General features: G+C 35.3%; 2 protein-coding genes across 2 annotated transcripts; one reads left to right on the top strand and one right to left on the bottom strand.

Moving 5' to 3' along the window:
- Positions 1-3,367: 3,367 nt before the first annotated feature.
- Positions 3,368-6,876, top strand: LOC143460006 (uncharacterized). The gene is made up of 4 exons (XM_076957357.1): positions 3,368-3,685; positions 3,802-3,903; positions 4,102-4,902; positions 5,383-6,876. Exons 1-4 carry the CDS (start codon positions 3,409-3,411, stop codon positions 6,216-6,218), a joined length of 2,016 nt encoding a protein of 671 aa, XP_076813472.1. The 5' UTR covers positions 3,368-3,408; the 3' UTR covers positions 6,219-6,876.
- Positions 6,877-9,963: 3,087 nt separating this feature from the next.
- LOC143459595 (uncharacterized) lies at positions 9,964-17,048 on the bottom strand. The gene is made up of 6 exons (XM_076956811.1): positions 16,945-17,048; positions 14,645-14,847; positions 13,028-13,842; positions 12,815-12,916; positions 11,823-12,626; positions 9,964-10,799 (listed from the first exon to the last, which is right to left on the bottom strand). The coding sequence occupies exons 1-6, from the start codon at positions 16,951-16,953 to the stop codon at positions 9,964-9,966; spliced, it is 2,769 nt and encodes a 922-aa protein (XP_076812926.1). The 5' UTR covers positions 16,954-17,048.
- Positions 17,049-18,898: the final 1,850 nt, after the last annotated feature.

Below are 18,898 nucleotides of genomic sequence, written 5' to 3'. Positions count from 1 at the left end.
TCTAGGATTGATTAAGCAAACAACGACCTTGAGGCTCATTATATCGATGACAATAAACATTCAGACAATCAAAGATTGTATTGGAGTGACTGGTACAGTCAAGTTCAACAACAATAACCAATCATTCCATTACAAATTCATGTTTTTGTGAATAACGCTTAAATCCATTGACAGGTGGCCTTTTGTGTTTTTAACGCTTTTTATGTGACGTTACTATTACGTCAGCATGGTCCGACTGAACCTTATACACCGGGCGAAAAATTTAAATTCGCGGGTGAAATTTTATTCGAGTTTAATGCTTAAAGTGCTACTAGTTTCATCCAAACTTGCACTTAAAGGATGTGATATTTAGTTGGACGAGCTTGTGTTTTTGATTTAAGCGAATGTAATTGGTGATAAAGTGCTTGATTTTCTGTAGGCAAAAAGTATTGCACGTCAAGATCCAATGGCTTAAACATTTCCAGACAGAACACAGAAAATATCAAATAAACCATTTATTGAAGAAATGCATTTCGACACACTCATGTTATTGAGCGGTATAAGCTTTTTGAAGCGCCTCTTAAACTTGATTCTAGTTGCGCTGCTCACAGTAATGGAGGATGATATTACATTTATTAGAAGAACCATCGCCGAGTTGAACTTGTGCAAATGAAATTCTGAGACATAACATAAAGAAACATTTCAAAGCCAGAAGATTTAGTAGACTCTCTTATAATTTTTGGTTACGATCCTTACAATACGACTACTGGGAGCATGTTTGCTTGACTTCACAAAAAGTCAGGCGAACAAACAAAATTAAATTTAAATGGGCGATAACAAACAAAGCAGTAAAACTTTGAGAAACGTTCTGAAAGATCATCACATTGTTTGCCCATTTAGATTTAATTCTGTTTTTTTTACCTGAAAAAAAGAGTTTACCTTAGGTCAACGACCTTAAAATCGAGATTGCGAAACTTTTGTTTGACTTGGACAATGCGCTGTAATGCTCCTGTTTAAGACAGACTTGTGAGATTCTAAATAGGCCTGGTTCAGGCGACCTGATAACAGGATAAACCAATAACGACAAGTTAAACACTTTCGACATGCTTAGTATATCTACAGAAACCGAAAACTGTTACTTTAACCATGATTGTGATCGGTGGAATCTGTGCTTATTAAATCGTTTGCTTTCCTGCTCATGTAAGATCCTGTGATGTGACGTGTCTGATTTTTTAAGCCAACCTAAAACAATTAACCCCGCCACTCCATAAGACATTACAAAGTATCTTATTGTTCGTGTGATTGTAGAAAGTTGTAATGCACCCGTAAATACTTGATCTACTTAATAGCAACCTATTGGTTGTGCATTATTGGCTATACAGTATAAGTTAGATACTGCATAAAGTTTTTTTTTGTAGAAGAAATGTGGCCATTTTATTTCAGCTTAAACATTTGGGAGATATTAATCATACAAAACAAGCAAGTTATTGAAATGAACCTTGATACTGTACTGTATTTTAAAACATACTTCTGAAAAATGGCATGAAATAATGCACAGCTGTTCTATGATAATTGTTCTATGTTTGGTAATGAACAAACAAAGTGCATGTGTGGACGTGTGGTGTAAGAGGTAAAAAATAAAGGGGTTATTTCCATAAGAACTCTACTAAAATCTTTGGCTGAACATGAGTTTACCAACGAGTGCACATTACAACTGCACATACACACATACAAAACGGCAGTGAGCAATAAGCATATAAAAGTACGGCAGTGAACACGTTAACCGTAAGAGTGATTGCTTGCCTACAACGCTTAGGTGGTTGATTTTAGAGCGAATGCCTGCCAGGGACATTTCATCCCATTTGGGCCATTAGGCGGTTTTATCTAAAGGGTCATTTTGGACACAAAGAAAAATCTATTCCCTAAAATATAGACGTGTACATGAGAATTCGTAATGCGCTGTGTGGGCGATTAAGCTTAGAAAATAACGATGAGGATACAAACACATTACTAAGTGTGTTAGAACTATAACTATAAGCTATATAACTATAAGGACAATCTTGAAATAAAAAAAGTGTTGAACATAGCTAAATATTTGCCACAACACAGCCTTAAACATCATTGTAGATGGAAAATATGTTTTAGCTGTTGCGAAGCTTCATTACAAAAATATTTCAAATCCCAAGAAAGCTAAATCTTACAGGTCTTGTAATCTTTGACAAACCAATAATCTGAGCTTGTTTCTTCCATCCCTGCTACTAGTTGTTTGTGACAAATATTTGCTTGCTTAAAGGTGCCACTACCTTTGCTAGATTGTTTACCTTTGCTGAATTAATATTGTTTGAGTTTTTGACAGCACCGTAAACTTTTACGTCAGAACTCATATTACAAGGAACTGTTAACCCTTACAACATTTACGGACTACACTGTGATGTAATGAAACTGTTTAATGATCTCCATTTTAGGAACACTTTTGATGAAGAACTGATGACGTTGCAAAGTAAATTAATAGTTATTAAACACAACATACATTTGCAGAAATCCACATCTTCTGCACAAGCTGATCCAGTTGCTCTTTTCAACGCCAGTGAAATCATCTGCAATGAAAGAGATAACTCTCTTGGAAGAGGAGGTTATGGAATAGTTCTTCTCGGTTTCCATCCTCGGCTTGGAAGATTAGCAATCAAATGTCAATTGCCTACCAAATCAGACAAAATAGCAGCTACATCAAAACTTAGGTATAGTTGAATTTATCATAACTTAAAAAGCATTGATGAGAATGCAAAAAAATCAAAGAAATGACAAAAATGAATGTTGCAAATTTGGATTACATTCACTATAAATCAAATACCATTGAAGATGCTCGAAGTTAACTATTTATTCTTCTGCAGCTTAATCAAAGAGCTCCAGATGTTGCGTTTAGTTAAGAACGAGCACGTGGTGCTCATCGAGGGACTACTTGAGTGGGAAGGATGTTTCTTCGGAATAGTCATGGAGCACATGCCAGGAGGATCACTTCAAGACTTGATCTTTCATCCTGTTCTTGACCGGATTTCACCTCCTCTTCTCTTACGGATTGGTTATGACGTTTCCGATGCTCTTTCTCATTTGCACACAATCCTGAAAGATCGTAGAATCGCTCACGGTGATTTGAAACCAGCCAACATCCTTATGACTGCTGATCTTCGTTGCAAAGTTGCTGATTTTGGAGGAGCCGCTCTAGCTCGCTACACTGGATCGTTGGGAGCCGGACCTGACAAACCTGGAGAGGGCAATCAACTAACTCATTATTTTACTGCTCCTGAAAGATTGGTGCCTGGTTGTAACCGTTTGACAACGGCCATGGATGTGTACAGCTATGGCGTGATCTTACTGGTTGCCATCTGCAGGGTTTATCCTTCAGTATTTCATTCTACACAAAAACAGGAAATGATAAACAACTTAAAGCAACATCTTCAATTGAAAGGCGATGACGTAGGGGTGAAAATTATCACCATGTTGGAAACTGTACTTTGCAAATGTCTGGATTTAAACCCAAAAAATCGTCCATCTATGACCAATATAAAAAGTGAGCATTTTACCTTTCTACAAACCATTGATGAAGGAGAGATGCAAGGATGTGTAGCTGAGATCTGCAGACAAATACGCATCCGGGATGATAAGCTGGACGAGAAAAACTGCAAACCGATTTCGAAGGTCATTGCAGGTAAAACATTTTTATATTCGAGTTATTGAAAAGTTAGTAATTCAGTAATGTTGGCTTATCTACTTCGATTGCATAATTCTTGCATGTGACTAAAATTGCAAATGGTTTTCATAAAGATTTACAGTCAACACCTGATGCCGACCGGCCAGATGAAATGCCCATCGCAAGACTCGCTAACGACGTGATGATTGCTGTTGTCATTGAGAACAAAATATCAGGTTTGACTTCTATTCACATATTTGAAATGGATATTTCTTAAACGAAAGTTTATTTACGGTCATTGAAAACTTGCTGGGGAATTTGGGTATTTATAAATTGACTAAAACTAATGACTTAAAAAGTTTCACGTCAAACTACGAAAATTTTAATCAAATGCGTTTCGTCATAAAATACCTTATTTCGTATTTTTTCTATAGAGAAAACGTCCAATGTTGCTGAACGTGAAACCAACAATGAAAAATATTTTCTAAAATATTCCGACCATGGTTCCACCTGCAATTTCCAGTCAGTTACGAACCTTTTGCAATCTGTTAAATCTTTAATTACTGAAGGAAAATTTGACAACGCTTTGGAAAGTTGTAAAGAGCTTCTGTTTGTAACGAGGTCAATTAATTTGAGAGCAGAGGATTCAGAAATGCTGGCTTCTGATGTCATCAAACTCGTCGAGAGTTTAGCTGAAGAAAAACCGTCTTTAATTTTATTAGAACTAATAGAAATGGCAAACCGTAAGTTAGTAGTGACTGTGCCAGTTGCCAAACTTAATTTTATTCAAAAATTTGCTCGATGCGCACAAATGACCGCAAGTTACGGTGACGTCAAGCATCAGAAAGACATGTCCGGTCGTGTGCTTGAATTCGCCAACAATCTCATTGAATCCATTTCATCACTTTCATGTAAAGACAAAGAAATGGTGATAAAAGCTAAAGTATCTTGCTGGAAATGCAAAGCCGAGTGTTATGGAAGACTTGACAACAAAGATCATGAAATGGAACTTAACCTGCAAAGTGTTACCTTGTTAGAAAAGGAACTTGGAGAAAAATGCCAAATGTCCAGGGAATATGCTGCTTCCTGCAATAATTTAGCCAATAACTACAAAGTTAAAGATCAACTTGAAATGGCTGAAACTTACTATCTGAAATCATTTGATGCTAACAAGAAAGTAACAGATTATGAAAATGAGAAAGTGAAACTAAAGAGAATCAACATCACGATCTGGAGTAAGTGTCATAAGCTATTATGCGGATGCACAATGCGACATTTAAAAATACATTGAGCAAGATATTGATGCGTATTTTATAATTGAAAAAGACTGCATGCAATTTGATAACATATAACCTGTGTGTCTCAGCCGATGTAAACTACGATTACTTTCATGTCTTGCGTTCTCTGTTTGTTGGTTATAAATTTTTGTAAAACTGATTTTTGTGTGGTCAGGGCCAGAAAAGCAAATGTCTTGTACGTGCGCGCGCGCGTTTTATCACGAAGCGCTTTCGTTAATAATTAATCTGCTCTTCAACAATTTCCGTTTTACTTGCGCTAAATTTGAGTATAATAACTCTTTATCACAGAAATACCTGCTCACTATACACTTCAGTTTGTAACGTGTTGTTATTCTTCGAGTAGGCTACCAGTAAATATGTGACCATATGCTTAACGGCAAATAGACTACTTATCATCACATTTATTTTTTTGTATAGATATGTGCAACTTATATGAAAACAATCCTTCTATGACGATGAGTAAAGCAAGAGAGATCTACAAATATCTTCAAACCAAGCAACATCTACCAGGATTTCGTCAACTGGAGTCCAAACTACTTTTACTGCGCCTCGCACTTCTTTTGAATGAGTTGGCCGATGCAAAAATTCAGTGTTATGACGTCATATCGATGTCAAACAATACACCCTTGACCCCGATAAAGTGTGAACAAATGTGTTGGGACATAAAAGGTGTCGCAGTTCTATTTTTTCATCACAACAACGATTATCTTGCTGTGTCACTATTACAATATGGAATCAACTTGTGTAAGCTTATTTCCAATCCGCTTGACAAACTAGAACAACTTTTGAATCTCTCTGGTTGCATAGTGGATCGAGTGAATGAACGCACGTTTGAATCTGCCCAACAAATTGCCATTATTACGTCATCATTTATTCCTCTGTGCAAGGAGATGATCAACATGACCAGAGAATGCAGAGCAGAAGAAGAGCTCAACAAACAGATTTATGTAAGTCTCCAGCTAAAGTACATAAGTCATTGTTATCTCCAGACAAAAGATTTCCATCAATCCCTGGCAACAGCAAGTGAAGCTTTTCGAATTTTACCAGAAGATCTAAGCGAGTTTAAACAACCACGAGATGTCACTGTTAGTCAGTTGGATTTCGTCATCGGTGTTTCTCATTACAACCTTGACCACTTTGATCTTGGAAAATCTGCTCTTGAAAAAGCGATGGAAGCTTTCAAAGATACCAACAAAGCTAATTATGACACTGCTCTTGAAAACTTAACTTACTGGGAAAAGAGAAGAAAGTAATCTTGCATGGAAGTGTTTTCTAAAATTTTTACTTAAATCAAATATTACAAAGAAAGTCGCTAAAAAATCCAAGACAAACTATTTTTAACTTTTATTCTGCAACAACTTGTGTTGCTGGAATGAGATTCATTGCTTTGCTTTTATCATATCAAAGCCACCAACGCATTAAAATTTAAAAGCACAGGCGTTTGATGAATGATGAAAAGATATTTTGGAAATCTATATTAACAAAGAACAACAATAAAAAATAACAGATGAAATTTACATTTATGTTGATCTTTAATTGCTCTTTAATGTATGTTCGAATCACATTTCATAGAAATAGCTCTTTCCATTTGCAAATCCTCATGTTTGTTTCCGCAAATCATTTTTTATCTGTTTGTTCATTGGTTGCCACTATTTCACTTAAACAGTTTGTGCGTTCGAAGCTCAGTTTTACAGTTGTTTGTTAACCTAACGTTAATGTTATGACGTAGTATCCTAAACCCAACCTAAAACTACTTTCCACGAATACAGTTAGTTGAAGGCAAGCTTTGCATATAAAGAAATTTCTTTACTCTTCACCTTGTATACATTTGCACAATTTACTGTGCTTTGATTCAAGCTTTACTGTTGATTATGTGTAATTAATATACTCTGATAACCTTTGTTTATGGCATGTCACTTTGTGAATTATTACTAATCACTTTGTAAATAAAATCTCTTTACAAAAGAAATATTATTATAACAAACATTTCAAAGTGCCTATGTTGCAGATGGCTGTCTTTATCTTATTTTCTAAAGCAAACTTTTACCAAAAAAAATTCCTTTAATTGATGTAAATCGCCTTGTCTATAGTGGTCACGTGCAAAAACAACGCTATCAGATCCCTTGGCATACGCAAGGCAAGAGATTGGGAGTTAAAGCTTTTAAGCTAAAAGTCTCTACTTCACTGATTACATTTGTTCAAAGCTGTATGTTCATCTTCAGCTCCTTCTTCACCTCAAAGAAACCTAAATCATATCAAATATATATTCAAATTTAAATCTAACTTCAATGTTTTTTGCCCGACATGTCCTTTATCTTAACTTCCTACTTTATAACAAATGGCTGCGTCACCTGCTTTTAATGAAATGGTCACTCCAGATGATATGTCTTGAGAAAAACAACTTAATTTGATTAATGTGAACAATCAAAATATGTGAACTATGGTTAAGTATTGCACATCCGAGAAGCAAGTCAAGTCTCTAGCCTTGAATAAACCAATGTTCTGGTTTCAATAAACGTAATATTGGTATAATTAGAGTCAAAGATTTCTTGACCATTCACTGACGAATTTTGCATTTATGGCGTTAGTGCCCCAACTAGTGGCAATCACAAAATGGTTAATTATAAAATTGTCAAGCCTCTAATGCTGATTTGCAACTAACACTAGCGGTTTAATTCAAGTTGTGCAAAATTTTCAATTAGGATTTTATGCTTAAAAATCTGCTTTTGTCAAGGAATCTACTGTGTTTTTCTTCTTTGAGTATTGGCTGTTCATATGCCCGGATTTATTTAGATATGAAAAGCAAAAAGGTTTTTCTGATAAACAGAACCAAATAAATTATTATGTGTGACAATCCTTACTTGCACAAAGATTATAACTAGAATCATCACCGAGTTTTAGTCGTGCAAAGACTCGTCATTTCCGTCGATAAAGATTATCATATCACAGCAGCTCCGACGATAATAACGATATATTTTATTCAGAACTGCATTGCACAATATGACACAGTTGACCACTTGATGTTGACAATGGGCAATTCGGATGGCATTTTACGCTGACGAATGAGAGCTTGGCGCAACATATTCATTTCTAAGCAGTAATTTCGTTAAAGTGGTTAATTGCATATATAGTTCTCATTCATGTTGTCTTTTGCCATTGTTTCCATAACACATCGCCTTTGCGCTTCCAGAGAGATCATTTGTTTTTAATCGCGATTTCCTAGTTTTCATAATAAGCTGCTGACGCTGATTCTATGAGATTGTTCGCGAATTGAAGTGAGTGACTGGATGTGAGTTTCTTTAAAGTTAAACCGATTGTTTGAGATCTTGCTTCTAATGCAAAGCCAAAAGCTCTGTGGACAACATTATTGAGCCTGGTGCTGGAGGACGGAACGTGCTTAGGCAAAGTCTCAAAAGAAATAAAAACTGAGCAAAATTTAGCATTTAATTATACACAGAATTTACTTTATTTAGGATACCAGTGATTTCAATAAAATCAGCATCAAGCTCCTTTTAACCAAAAGTATAGTTGACGTCATCAAAGAAATAAGATTCCTACAGGCTTTTACCGTCTCGTTATGATGTTTCTTGATAGTTTGAGAAACATCACGAAGTAGTCGGGATTCAGTGATTTCAATAAAATCAGCATCAAGCTCCTTTTAACCAAAAGTATAGTTGACGTCATCAAAGAAATAAGATTCCTATAGGCTTTTACCGTCTCGTTATGATGTTTCTTGATAGTTTGAGAAACATCACGAAGTAGTCGGGATTTTGTGGTCGCTGTCACATAAGATTATTCTAGGAAGCATGTTTTATTGTAGATGTTATATCCAGTAATGAGGCCGCGTCTTTGCTTTGTATTGATCCTGTGGAAATAACAAAACCAGCAATGTTTAATAGTTAGTGCATGGGTCCACATTTGGAATGCCTAATAAATTTAGTCTAACTAAGTTTGGTGAACAATTAGAAACATTTATAATTTAATAAATGAGACGAGCTTTGGCTGTTTAATATCTAACTAACGTACCCAATGTCATAAGTAGGCAAGAAAGGAAATTTTGGGAAAAGAACATTGGTTCTAATCAGGTTCAAGTCAAGTTACTTTGAGGTGAACAAAGAGATGCGAAAAAGTCGTTTTCCTTGGGTATGTCAAGGGATATTATAGCGACGTCAGCCAAAGCGGTTTGCAACAATGCAAGAAACTTTCAATAGATTTTAGAAAACCAAATAGTGACTGATACCTACATTGTCTTAAGAAAACTTAAAGCAATCTGCTTTCGATTTCGTCCACATTCTACAACATCAGCGTTTTGCAATGTTTTTTACAAAAATAATTGTTTTGTAAACAGTTTATTCACAGGATGGTTAGTAATAATTCACAAAACGAAATGCCGTGAAGAAAAGTTACACATGAATCAAAGCACAACAAGCGTTGTAAGTGTATACAAGATTAAGAGTAAAACAGTTTGGCATGCAGAGATTGCTTTCAAATAATCGAATTAATAGTGCGGTTCTGATTAATAAATAGCTTATAAAAATAACAAATTAAATACATCGCGTCTTAAAAACAGTGACTAACAGAATTAATCATAAATAGGTTTTACTTTAACAGCGATTTCAAAGCGTTAAACAAGATGCACACAATTGTTTGAGAATCTTTAGGGATTACATAATTAAGCAAAAAAATAAACTTTCATGCGATCATACAAATGCGAAAATTAATCTCTGTAAAATGAATAAATCATGACATTAAAGAGCAATAAAGTCAAATATAATTTCATCTGTTGTTTATTGTTATTGTTTAGTCATATGGATTTTTACAATTTAATTTCATCAAAGCCAGCATTTTGAAATCTTAATGCGTAGGCGGCTTTGGTACAATAATTAAAGCGATAAATCTCATCCAAACAATACAAGTTTGGATGTGAGAACAAGTAAAAGTTGGAAACAGTTCGATCTTGCAGTTTTTATGCAATATTTGAGTTTAGTTAACATTCAATTACTTTCTTCTCTTTTCCCAGTAAGTTAAGTATTCAAGAGCAGTGTTATACTTAGCTTTGTTGGTATCTTTCAAAACTTCCATCGCTTTTTCAAGAGTGGATTTTCCAAGATCACAGTGGCCAAGGTTGTAAGTACAGACACCGATGATCATATTCAACTCACCCACAATGCCATCTCGTTGAGCTATAAATTTGCTTGGATCTTCCGGTAAAATTCGAAGAGCTTCATTTGCTTTTGCCAGGGATTGAGGGAAATTGTCTGCCTGGAGATAGCAATGACTTAGCTGCTTTAGCTGGAGACTTAAATAAATCTGTTTATGAAAGTCGTCTACTCCTCTGCATTCCTTGGTCAAGTAGATCGTCTCCTTGCATAGAGGAATAAACGATGACTTAATAATGGCAATTTGTTGGGCAGATTTAAACGTGGGTTCATTCACTCGATTCACTATGCAATCTGAGAAATGTAAAAGTTGTGCAAGTTTTTTGAACGGATTGGAAATAAGCTTGCACATGCTTAGTCCGTATTGTAATAATGGTATAGCAAGATGATCCTGGTTGTGATGAATATATGACATTGCGACACTTCTTATGTCAAAACAAACTGGTAGACGCATCCCTGGGGTCAACGAGGGTTTGTTTAACATCTTAATCACGTCACTGTAGTGAATTCTTGCATCGCCCCACACATTCAGAAGAAGTGCAAGACGCAGTGAGAGTAGTCTGGTCTCCAGTTGACGAAATTTTGATGGATGTTGTTGTGTAAGAAGATATTTGTAGATCTCTCTTGCTTTGCTCCACATCATAGAAGGATTTTTTTCATATAAGTTACAGACATCTATACAAATAAGTGAACGCGGTGATAAGTATTTGCAATCAGACATATAGCCGCGAGCAAGTAGAACTCTGATAAGTTCTTGATTGCACTCAAATTGATCCCAAATATAACAGAAAATAATTGAGTGAATTAATTATAATTATCAACAAAAGCGCTTTGTGAGTAAAGACACACAAATAAAGGACATTTGCTAAATTGGCATCGACCAGTGACCACATAAAAATCTGTTATAAATAGGGCGATTATTTTTTGACCTAAAACGAAAGTTTTTGACCTAAATATTGAAAATTTTAACAAAATTTGACATTAAAAAACTTTTTTTGACAAATTTTGACGTATGAAGAACTCAAGTATTTAAATTACGCATTATTGTACGAAAAGTTAAAATTTATTGTAGTAAAGAAGGGCAAAAATATGAACACAGACCTAGCTTATTCTGAAAAGGGAAATGAGCTAATTACAAATCACTGCCAAAAAAAACTGTAAATAAACACAACAAAAACTGTTCAATACATTTGTCTAAACACTCTAAACTAAAGATACTTGATGTATCTAAAGCAAAACCAAAGCAAGAGCTGATTCACAATAAGTAGACAATGGGCCATTTACAACAGTATAAAGTAGGCTACCAGGTGTACAATGTAAAATGACAAGTTGACCTACAGTGCACCCTCTACGACACCACGACAATGCAGTTTTTAAACAATTTTGACTTGGTAACAAATTGACTTTTTAAACAATTTTGATAATTTTTGACCTAACGCTGTAAATTTGACAAATTTGTGACTTTTTTTGACAAGTCAAAAAATAATCGCCCTAGTTATAACCAATGAACAGAAAACATATGACATGAAGTTAATTGTAGCTTACATCGACAGAAACACATAGGTTGTGTTATCAAATAGCATGCTATCTTCTGCAATAATAAAATATGTGTATGTCTCTAGTTTAACATTTTTATATCTTGACAATGTAATTTTATGATATTACATTGTGCATTCGAGTAATATTTTATACACTTACTTCTGATCGTGATGTTGATTGCCTTAACTTTCGATTCCTCAGTTTCAAAATCTGTTTTTTGGTAAGCTAAAGCATCAAATGATTTCAGAATGTAAGTTTTGGCCATTTCTAGTTGATCTTTTAATTCGTAGTTATTGGCCAAGTTATTGCAGGAAGCAGAATATTCCCTGGACATTTGGCATTTTTCGCCAAGTTCTTTGTCTATCAAAGTAATAACTTGCAGATATAATTCCATTTCACGACCTCTGTTGTCAAGATATCCATAACACTCAGCTTTGCATTTCCAGCAAGATGCTTTAGCTTTTACAACCATTTCTTTGTCTTCACATGGAAGTGATGACATGGATTCCGTGAGATTGCCGACAAACTCAAGTACACGACTGGAAATGTTTTTTTGATACCTAACGTCATAGTACCTTGCAATCATTGAAGCACATCGAGCAAATTTCAAAATAAATTTGAGTTGGGCAACTGGCGTAGTCACTATTAACTTCTGTTTTGCCACTTCTATTAGTTCTAATAAAATTAAAGAAGGTTTTTCTTCTGCTAAATTCTCGACGACATAAATGACATCACAGGTTAGCATTTCTGAATCCTTGGCTCTCAAATTAATTGACCTCGTTACAAACAGAAGCTCTTTACAACGTTTCAATGCGTTGTCAAAGTTTCGTTCAGTAATTAAAGATTTCACAGATTGCAAAAGGTTCATAACTGACTGAAAATTATAGGTGGAACCATTGTCGGAATATTTTAGAAAACATTTGTCATTGTTGGATTCTCGTTCAGCAACATTGGACGTTTTCTCTACAAAAAATAGGTATTTTATGCAGAAACGCCTTTGATTAAATTTTTCACAACTTGACGTAGAATTGTTTAAGTCATTAGTTTTAGTAAATTTATAAATACCCAAATTCCCCAGCAAACTTTCAATTAACTTAAATAAATTTAATTTTCAGAAATACCAATATCAATTATGTGAATTGAAAACAAACCTGAGTTTTTGCGCTTAACGGCCACAGCATGCTTAACGTCGTTATTGAGTCTTGCGCTGGGTATTTTGTCAATCTGATCAGCAACCGGATTTGCTTCTAAACCTTTATGAAAATCGTTTGCAGTTTCATCATTGCATTGCTAATATGGTGGATGGAGTCACCTAACATTGCTGGATTACTATAAATCACAAAGTAGATGAAGTAATGTTTTACCTGCAATGACTTCCGAAATTGGTTTGCAGTTTTTCTCATCCAGCTTATCATCCCGGATGCGTATTTGTCTGCAGATCTCAGCTACACATCCTTGCATCTTTCCTTCATCAATGGTTTGTAGAAAGGTAAAAAGCTCACTCTTTACTTTGGTCATAGATGGACGATTTTTTGGGTTCAAATCCAGACATTTGCAAAGTACAGTTTCCAACATGGTGATAATCTCCACCCCTACGTCATCGCCTTTCGATTGAAGATGTTGTTTGAAGTTGTTTATCATTTCCTGTTTTTGTGTAGAATGAAATACTGAAGGATAAACCCTGCAGATGGCAACCAGTAGGATCACGCCGTAGCTGTACACATCCATGGCGGTTGTCAAACGGTTACAACCAGGCACCAATCTTTCAGGAGCAGCAAAATAATGAGTAAGTTGATTGCCCTCTCCAGGTTTGTCAGGTCCAGCTCTCAACGATCCAGTGTAGCGAGCTAGAGCGGCTCCTCCAAAATCAGCAACTTTGCAACGAAGATCCGCAGTCATGAGGATGTTGGCTGGTTTCAAATCACCGTGAGCGATTCTACGATCTTTCAGGATTGTGTGCAGATGAGATAGAGCATCCGAAACGTCATAGCCAATCCGTAAGAGAAGAGGAGGTGGAATCCGGCCAAGAGCAGGATGAAATATCAAGTCTTGAAGTGATCCTCCTGGCATGTGCTCCATGACTAACCCGAAGGGGCATCCTTTCCACTCAAGCAATCCTTGAATGTGCACCACGTGCTTGTTCTTAACTAAATTAAAGACCTGGAGCTCTTTGATTAAGCTGCAGGAATACAAAATAAAGGCTTTCACCAGTGCACGTAATTAGGGTTACTGATAATCGAAGTTTTTAAAACAGGTTTTCAACGAGCTTAATTATAAAAACACTGGTTTTAAGCGTGTTTTGCCCAATGTGTTAAAAACATATTAAGGTGAATGCTACACAATATTAATAAATATTAATCATAAGCCTTTAATGATCGATAGATTTGATGGTATAGACCAGTTAAGTATTAAGAATTAAAAAAGAGACATCCTTTCAAAAAGTGAAAAATGAATGAAAAAAAAGCAAGCTTCAATTTCATTTATGACATCACATACACTTCGTACTATCAATTGTCAACAATCAATTTATCTGCAAAATTAATGGACCTGTAATACATTAGGCATTTTACATTATGTCTAAAAGGTAACGTAAAAGTTATTCTGTTATATTTGAAATCGGATCCGTTCCCAGGAAAGTTGAATGCATTAAAAAAAAGGAAATCATCCGAATCAGAATACTCGTCCGATATTAAGTGATTATACCAATTATGCATCATATGCGAGGTCAACTGTATACTGTACTCGTATTGAAAACGCACCATCAAACGTCTAAGTATATATACTAAATCAAAAAAACACAACAAACGTTTTTCTTAATGGACTTTGAGCCTGGTTTTTAAAAGTTGAAAAACGAAATTTCGGCTTCAACCAGGTTTTTAAAAAATTGAAAGCTTATTTTGCAATACTACACGTGTTATACCTTGGCTTTCACATCGGTGACTAATTCGGCATATTGTATACATTGCCTGTGTTCAACCGACCTAGATCGAGCAACATCAGTAGCTCTTCCAGTCTTTTCAGGCAATAGACATTTGATGGCTAATCTGTTTCCAGATCGAGGATGAAAACCCAGAAAAACCAGTCCATGAACTCCTCTTCCGAGGATATAATGGCTTGAGTTGCAGAAGATTTCATCTGCATTGAAAAGAGCTATCGGGTTTTCAGCTTCAGCAGATGACGACGCCTATAACATAATCATTGCATCAATTTAATTCTAAGGAAGCACTAAACATTTTAAAAAATATACTGCGAGGTGAAAAATTCAATCAACCTTTCAAACAACGATATTCAGTAAAGCGTATGCAATATGCTATTAACTGATAGGATCATATTTGCAGTGTCATGTTTTGCCCAAATGAACGCTTTCATAGATTTTGGTGTGAACATGCAGGATTGAGGATATTGATTGCAGGATATAACAAATGACGCTATTTCCCGAATCATGTTCTAAACATGATTTGCGGTAGCACACGATTGATCGAGTTATGCTTTCGCTTATAAATATGCGTAAAGTTATGCAATTACATTTAACACAAATTTAAAGCCATAGCCTCACACAAACATAGTTTTATGGCGTGCCACATTCATATTCAATGTGCTCTGAACATCCGTAAAAGTGCAGGAAAATGACGACAAGCAAAAGAAGTCTCTTGGAGAAGGAAAGTATATTTTAGGTCAATTTGTCAAAGTCGGATGCTATCATAATCAATCCAAGACTATGAGAAAATATTAAAATAGCAAAAATTGTTGAATATGCTGTTCAACTACAGAAAATGGGTTTTGTGCCGTACGCATATGCGCAAGTTTTTATCCTACTGTGTGTAACCAATTCATTTTGGTTAAATGCCGAAACAAATTCCTAAAATTATAAAAGTTCGACATATAAGCTTAAGAAGAAAAAGCAAAAATTCTTAAATTCCCGGCAAAATAGATCTGAATCGTCTCAGTGGCAGTGGTTCTCAAAGTTTTTTTCCGATTCCTCCCTTACCAACCAAAACACCGTCAATTCCTCCCCCCCAAAAATAATTGTCAAAATTTTACACTACCTGAATATTGTCCCTGGATGATGTCTTTTGAAGATTTATCTCAGGAATAAAATTCAAAATTGCAAAAGAACGCTCTTAGAAAATAACCAAACAAATTTACAAACAAATCGTTGTTCATTGTTAGTGAGAACCGTGAGCCTCATGTTTAGAAGTTAATAAAGAAAATCGAGGAGAAAAGCGTGTGAGTTTTGCTCGAAGGTCTCCACAAATATCGTGTGTTCCTCTTTTTTTCATCACTAGCTTACTAGCTAGTTCTATAAGTAACTTACTAACAATAAAGAGAAAAAAATAGCCATCATGAACCAAACAGACACGTTTATAACGTCAGTCACTGCAGTTAAAGAGCTTGTTCTTGCGCACTATTGTAGACATCTAAACAACCTCTTCGAGAGGATTTTTCTGTTACAAATGAAATTAAAAAATTAAAGTGTTTTTCATCTACAGTTTTTCCTCCCCAATTCCTCTCTAGACAAAATTTCCTCCCTGGAATTAAAAATTCCCCCTTTAGTGAGCCAAGTGGCCCGGTTTGAGAAGCACTGGTCTAAGGTGTCAAAATGAAAGAAACAACAAGTGTCGTAACTACAAGTTCTTCTTTTGTTGTGTTCTTATAGAAAATTACAACGAAAGTGATTACATGTAAATACAAACATAGTTGACGTAACGTTGTACATATGAGTGGTATGGTAAATGCTAAAACTATACAAAGAGGCCTATTATGAACAAGTCAACTGTTATACAGCAATTAAGTGAATGAAAAATGATTTAAGTAAATAAATATTTGTCTGGCTACACTTGTTAAATTGACCAGATTTTACAGCTAAGTTTAGTTCTAGCATGAACTTTGGGGGTGATATTTTGGAATAGCTGCCGAAATTCTCTAGCGATGATCCTCAACACAACAGTAAGAAACGGTTCAGTTATTCTGTTTTCCTGTAGCTTTTATAAGTGCCAATTGCTTGCAATATCCCACATAGCAGCGAGTTGTCAATTATTTATTACAAAGAAACCTTGGCAGAAATTTTGCATAGCCTATTTGCTTGTAGCAATAGCGCAGCACCATTTATAGCCATTGACCTATTGTAGTTATTGTTTGAATCACAATCGTTATGCTTAAAAGTGCAAATCGCAACTGCAAGGTATAAATGTACTGATAGCAACAATTGGAACATTCCATAATAGCTGTTAATTTTGTACTTGTTTGGGAAAACTGAATCAAATATGACGATTGTACTCACCTCAGACATACTTGTTGTTTTTGTTATTTTCCTCACACACGCAAGCTTGCTTGAAACATATACTTGCTTAAATTATAGTATAATTACAGGTACATAATTACGACAACTGCCAAGTAAAAGATTTCAAGTCAAAGTTTTGTTCTTTAAACTAATCTCTAAATTTAAATTCCCTACAATCAAAATATTTGGCGCCTTGTTCATGTTAAAAGCAAGTTTCCCGCTAAAAGATACGATGTGACAAAGTTTTTATATTAAACCGAAGTTAAATTACGACATAGAAGCCTTATAAATAAAGATCCTTTGTATTAAATCACAATCAATTGTTTACACAATCGCACAATCACAATATAAGATGTCATAATAACAAAGTTTTAACTGAATGAAATAAAAATTGAGATTGTATTATAATAACGAACAATACTGTAGGTATTGGTAATACTAGGTTTGTGATTGAAAGAGGAATCGGCAAAAATTGGAATTCAAAAAGAGGTCAGAAATGTGTCGGTTGACAGTTGACACCATGTCAACACCATAACATTGGACAATTCCCTTTAATTTCTTTGTTTTACTGAATTCGTTACATTCCCTAGTTAATTGGCGTTGATTGCTTTGCTTTATGGCACCGTTTATCTAGTCATTCAATTCTTAAGGTAAGGGTTCTATACAGTTTTATTTTCTTATGCGTGTTGGTCGATCAATCAAAAAGTGCTGCAAAAGTGCTGCCGCATTAACCATCGACTACTGTGCTGTATAATTGTAACAAAAAGTGATCCAAGCAATAACAAAATAGATTGAAACGCCACTGTCGTCAAGACAAAATAAATGTCTTCATGACCATATACCACAGCAGCTTTATGGATAATCACGTTGCGTTGAATACAGAACTGCACTGCACAATATGACACAGTTGACCACTTGGTGTTGACCAAGTGCAGATCAGATTAAAAATTCACTGTGTTTTTAATCACGATTTCCTGGTTTTCACAACAAGCTGCAAAATTGATTCTATGCCATTCGCTGACGACTTTTGCTTCTATGGCGTTTTTGCCCCAACTAGTGGCGACATAAAAATGGTCAAATATAAAATTGTTAAGCCTCTATTGCTGATGTACAACTGACAATAGCTGTTTGATTCAAATTGTGCCAAAATCGCAAATTAGAATGCTTAAAATCTGCCTTTGTCAAGGAATTTTGGCTGTTCGTTAGAGAGGAAACGCAAAAGTTTGTTCTGATAAACAGAACCAAATAAATTATTATGAGTGACAATCCCTACTTGCAAAAAGGTTATAGCTTAAATCATCGTCGGGTTTAAAACGTGCAAAGACTCTCCTTTTCATCCGTCGATAAAGATCACCATATCACAGCAGCTTCAACAATAATAACGATATATTTTATACAGAACTGCATTGCAGAATATGACACTGTTGATGGTCACTTGATGCTGATAAAGAGCAATTCAGAAAGCATTTTATGCTGACGAATAAGAGCTTGCCACAACTTACCGATCTCCAAGCATCTGACTTCATTAAAGTGGTTGATTCCATGTTTAGTTTTCATTCATGTTATCTGTTGCCATGGTTTCCATAGCACATCGCCTTGCGCTTCCAGAGCGATGCTTTGTTTTTAATCGCGATTTTCTGGTTTTCATAATAAGCTGCTGACGCTGATGCTATGAGATTGTTCGCGAACTGTAGTGAGTGACAGGACGGAGTTGCTAAATCGATTGTGTCAGATCTTGCTTCCAATGCAAAGCCAAATGCTCTGTGAGCAACTTTATTAAGCCTGGTGCTGGGAGACGGAACGTGCTTAGGCAAAGTCTCAAAACTAATAGAAAACTGAGAAAAATTTAGCTTCGGTTAAAATATCAGTGATTTCAATGACGTCAGCATCTAGCTCCTTTCAACTAAAAATATAGTTGACGTCATCACAAGAATAAGATACCAACAGGCTTTGT

The sequence above is a fragment of the Clavelina lepadiformis genome, chromosome 5, assembly GCF_947623445.1.
Source record: "Clavelina lepadiformis chromosome 5, kaClaLepa1.1, whole genome shotgun sequence".
Classification (NCBI taxonomy): domain Eukaryota; kingdom Metazoa; phylum Chordata; class Ascidiacea; order Aplousobranchia; family Clavelinidae; genus Clavelina; species Clavelina lepadiformis.
This window is presented reverse-complemented; position numbering and strand designations above follow the sequence as displayed.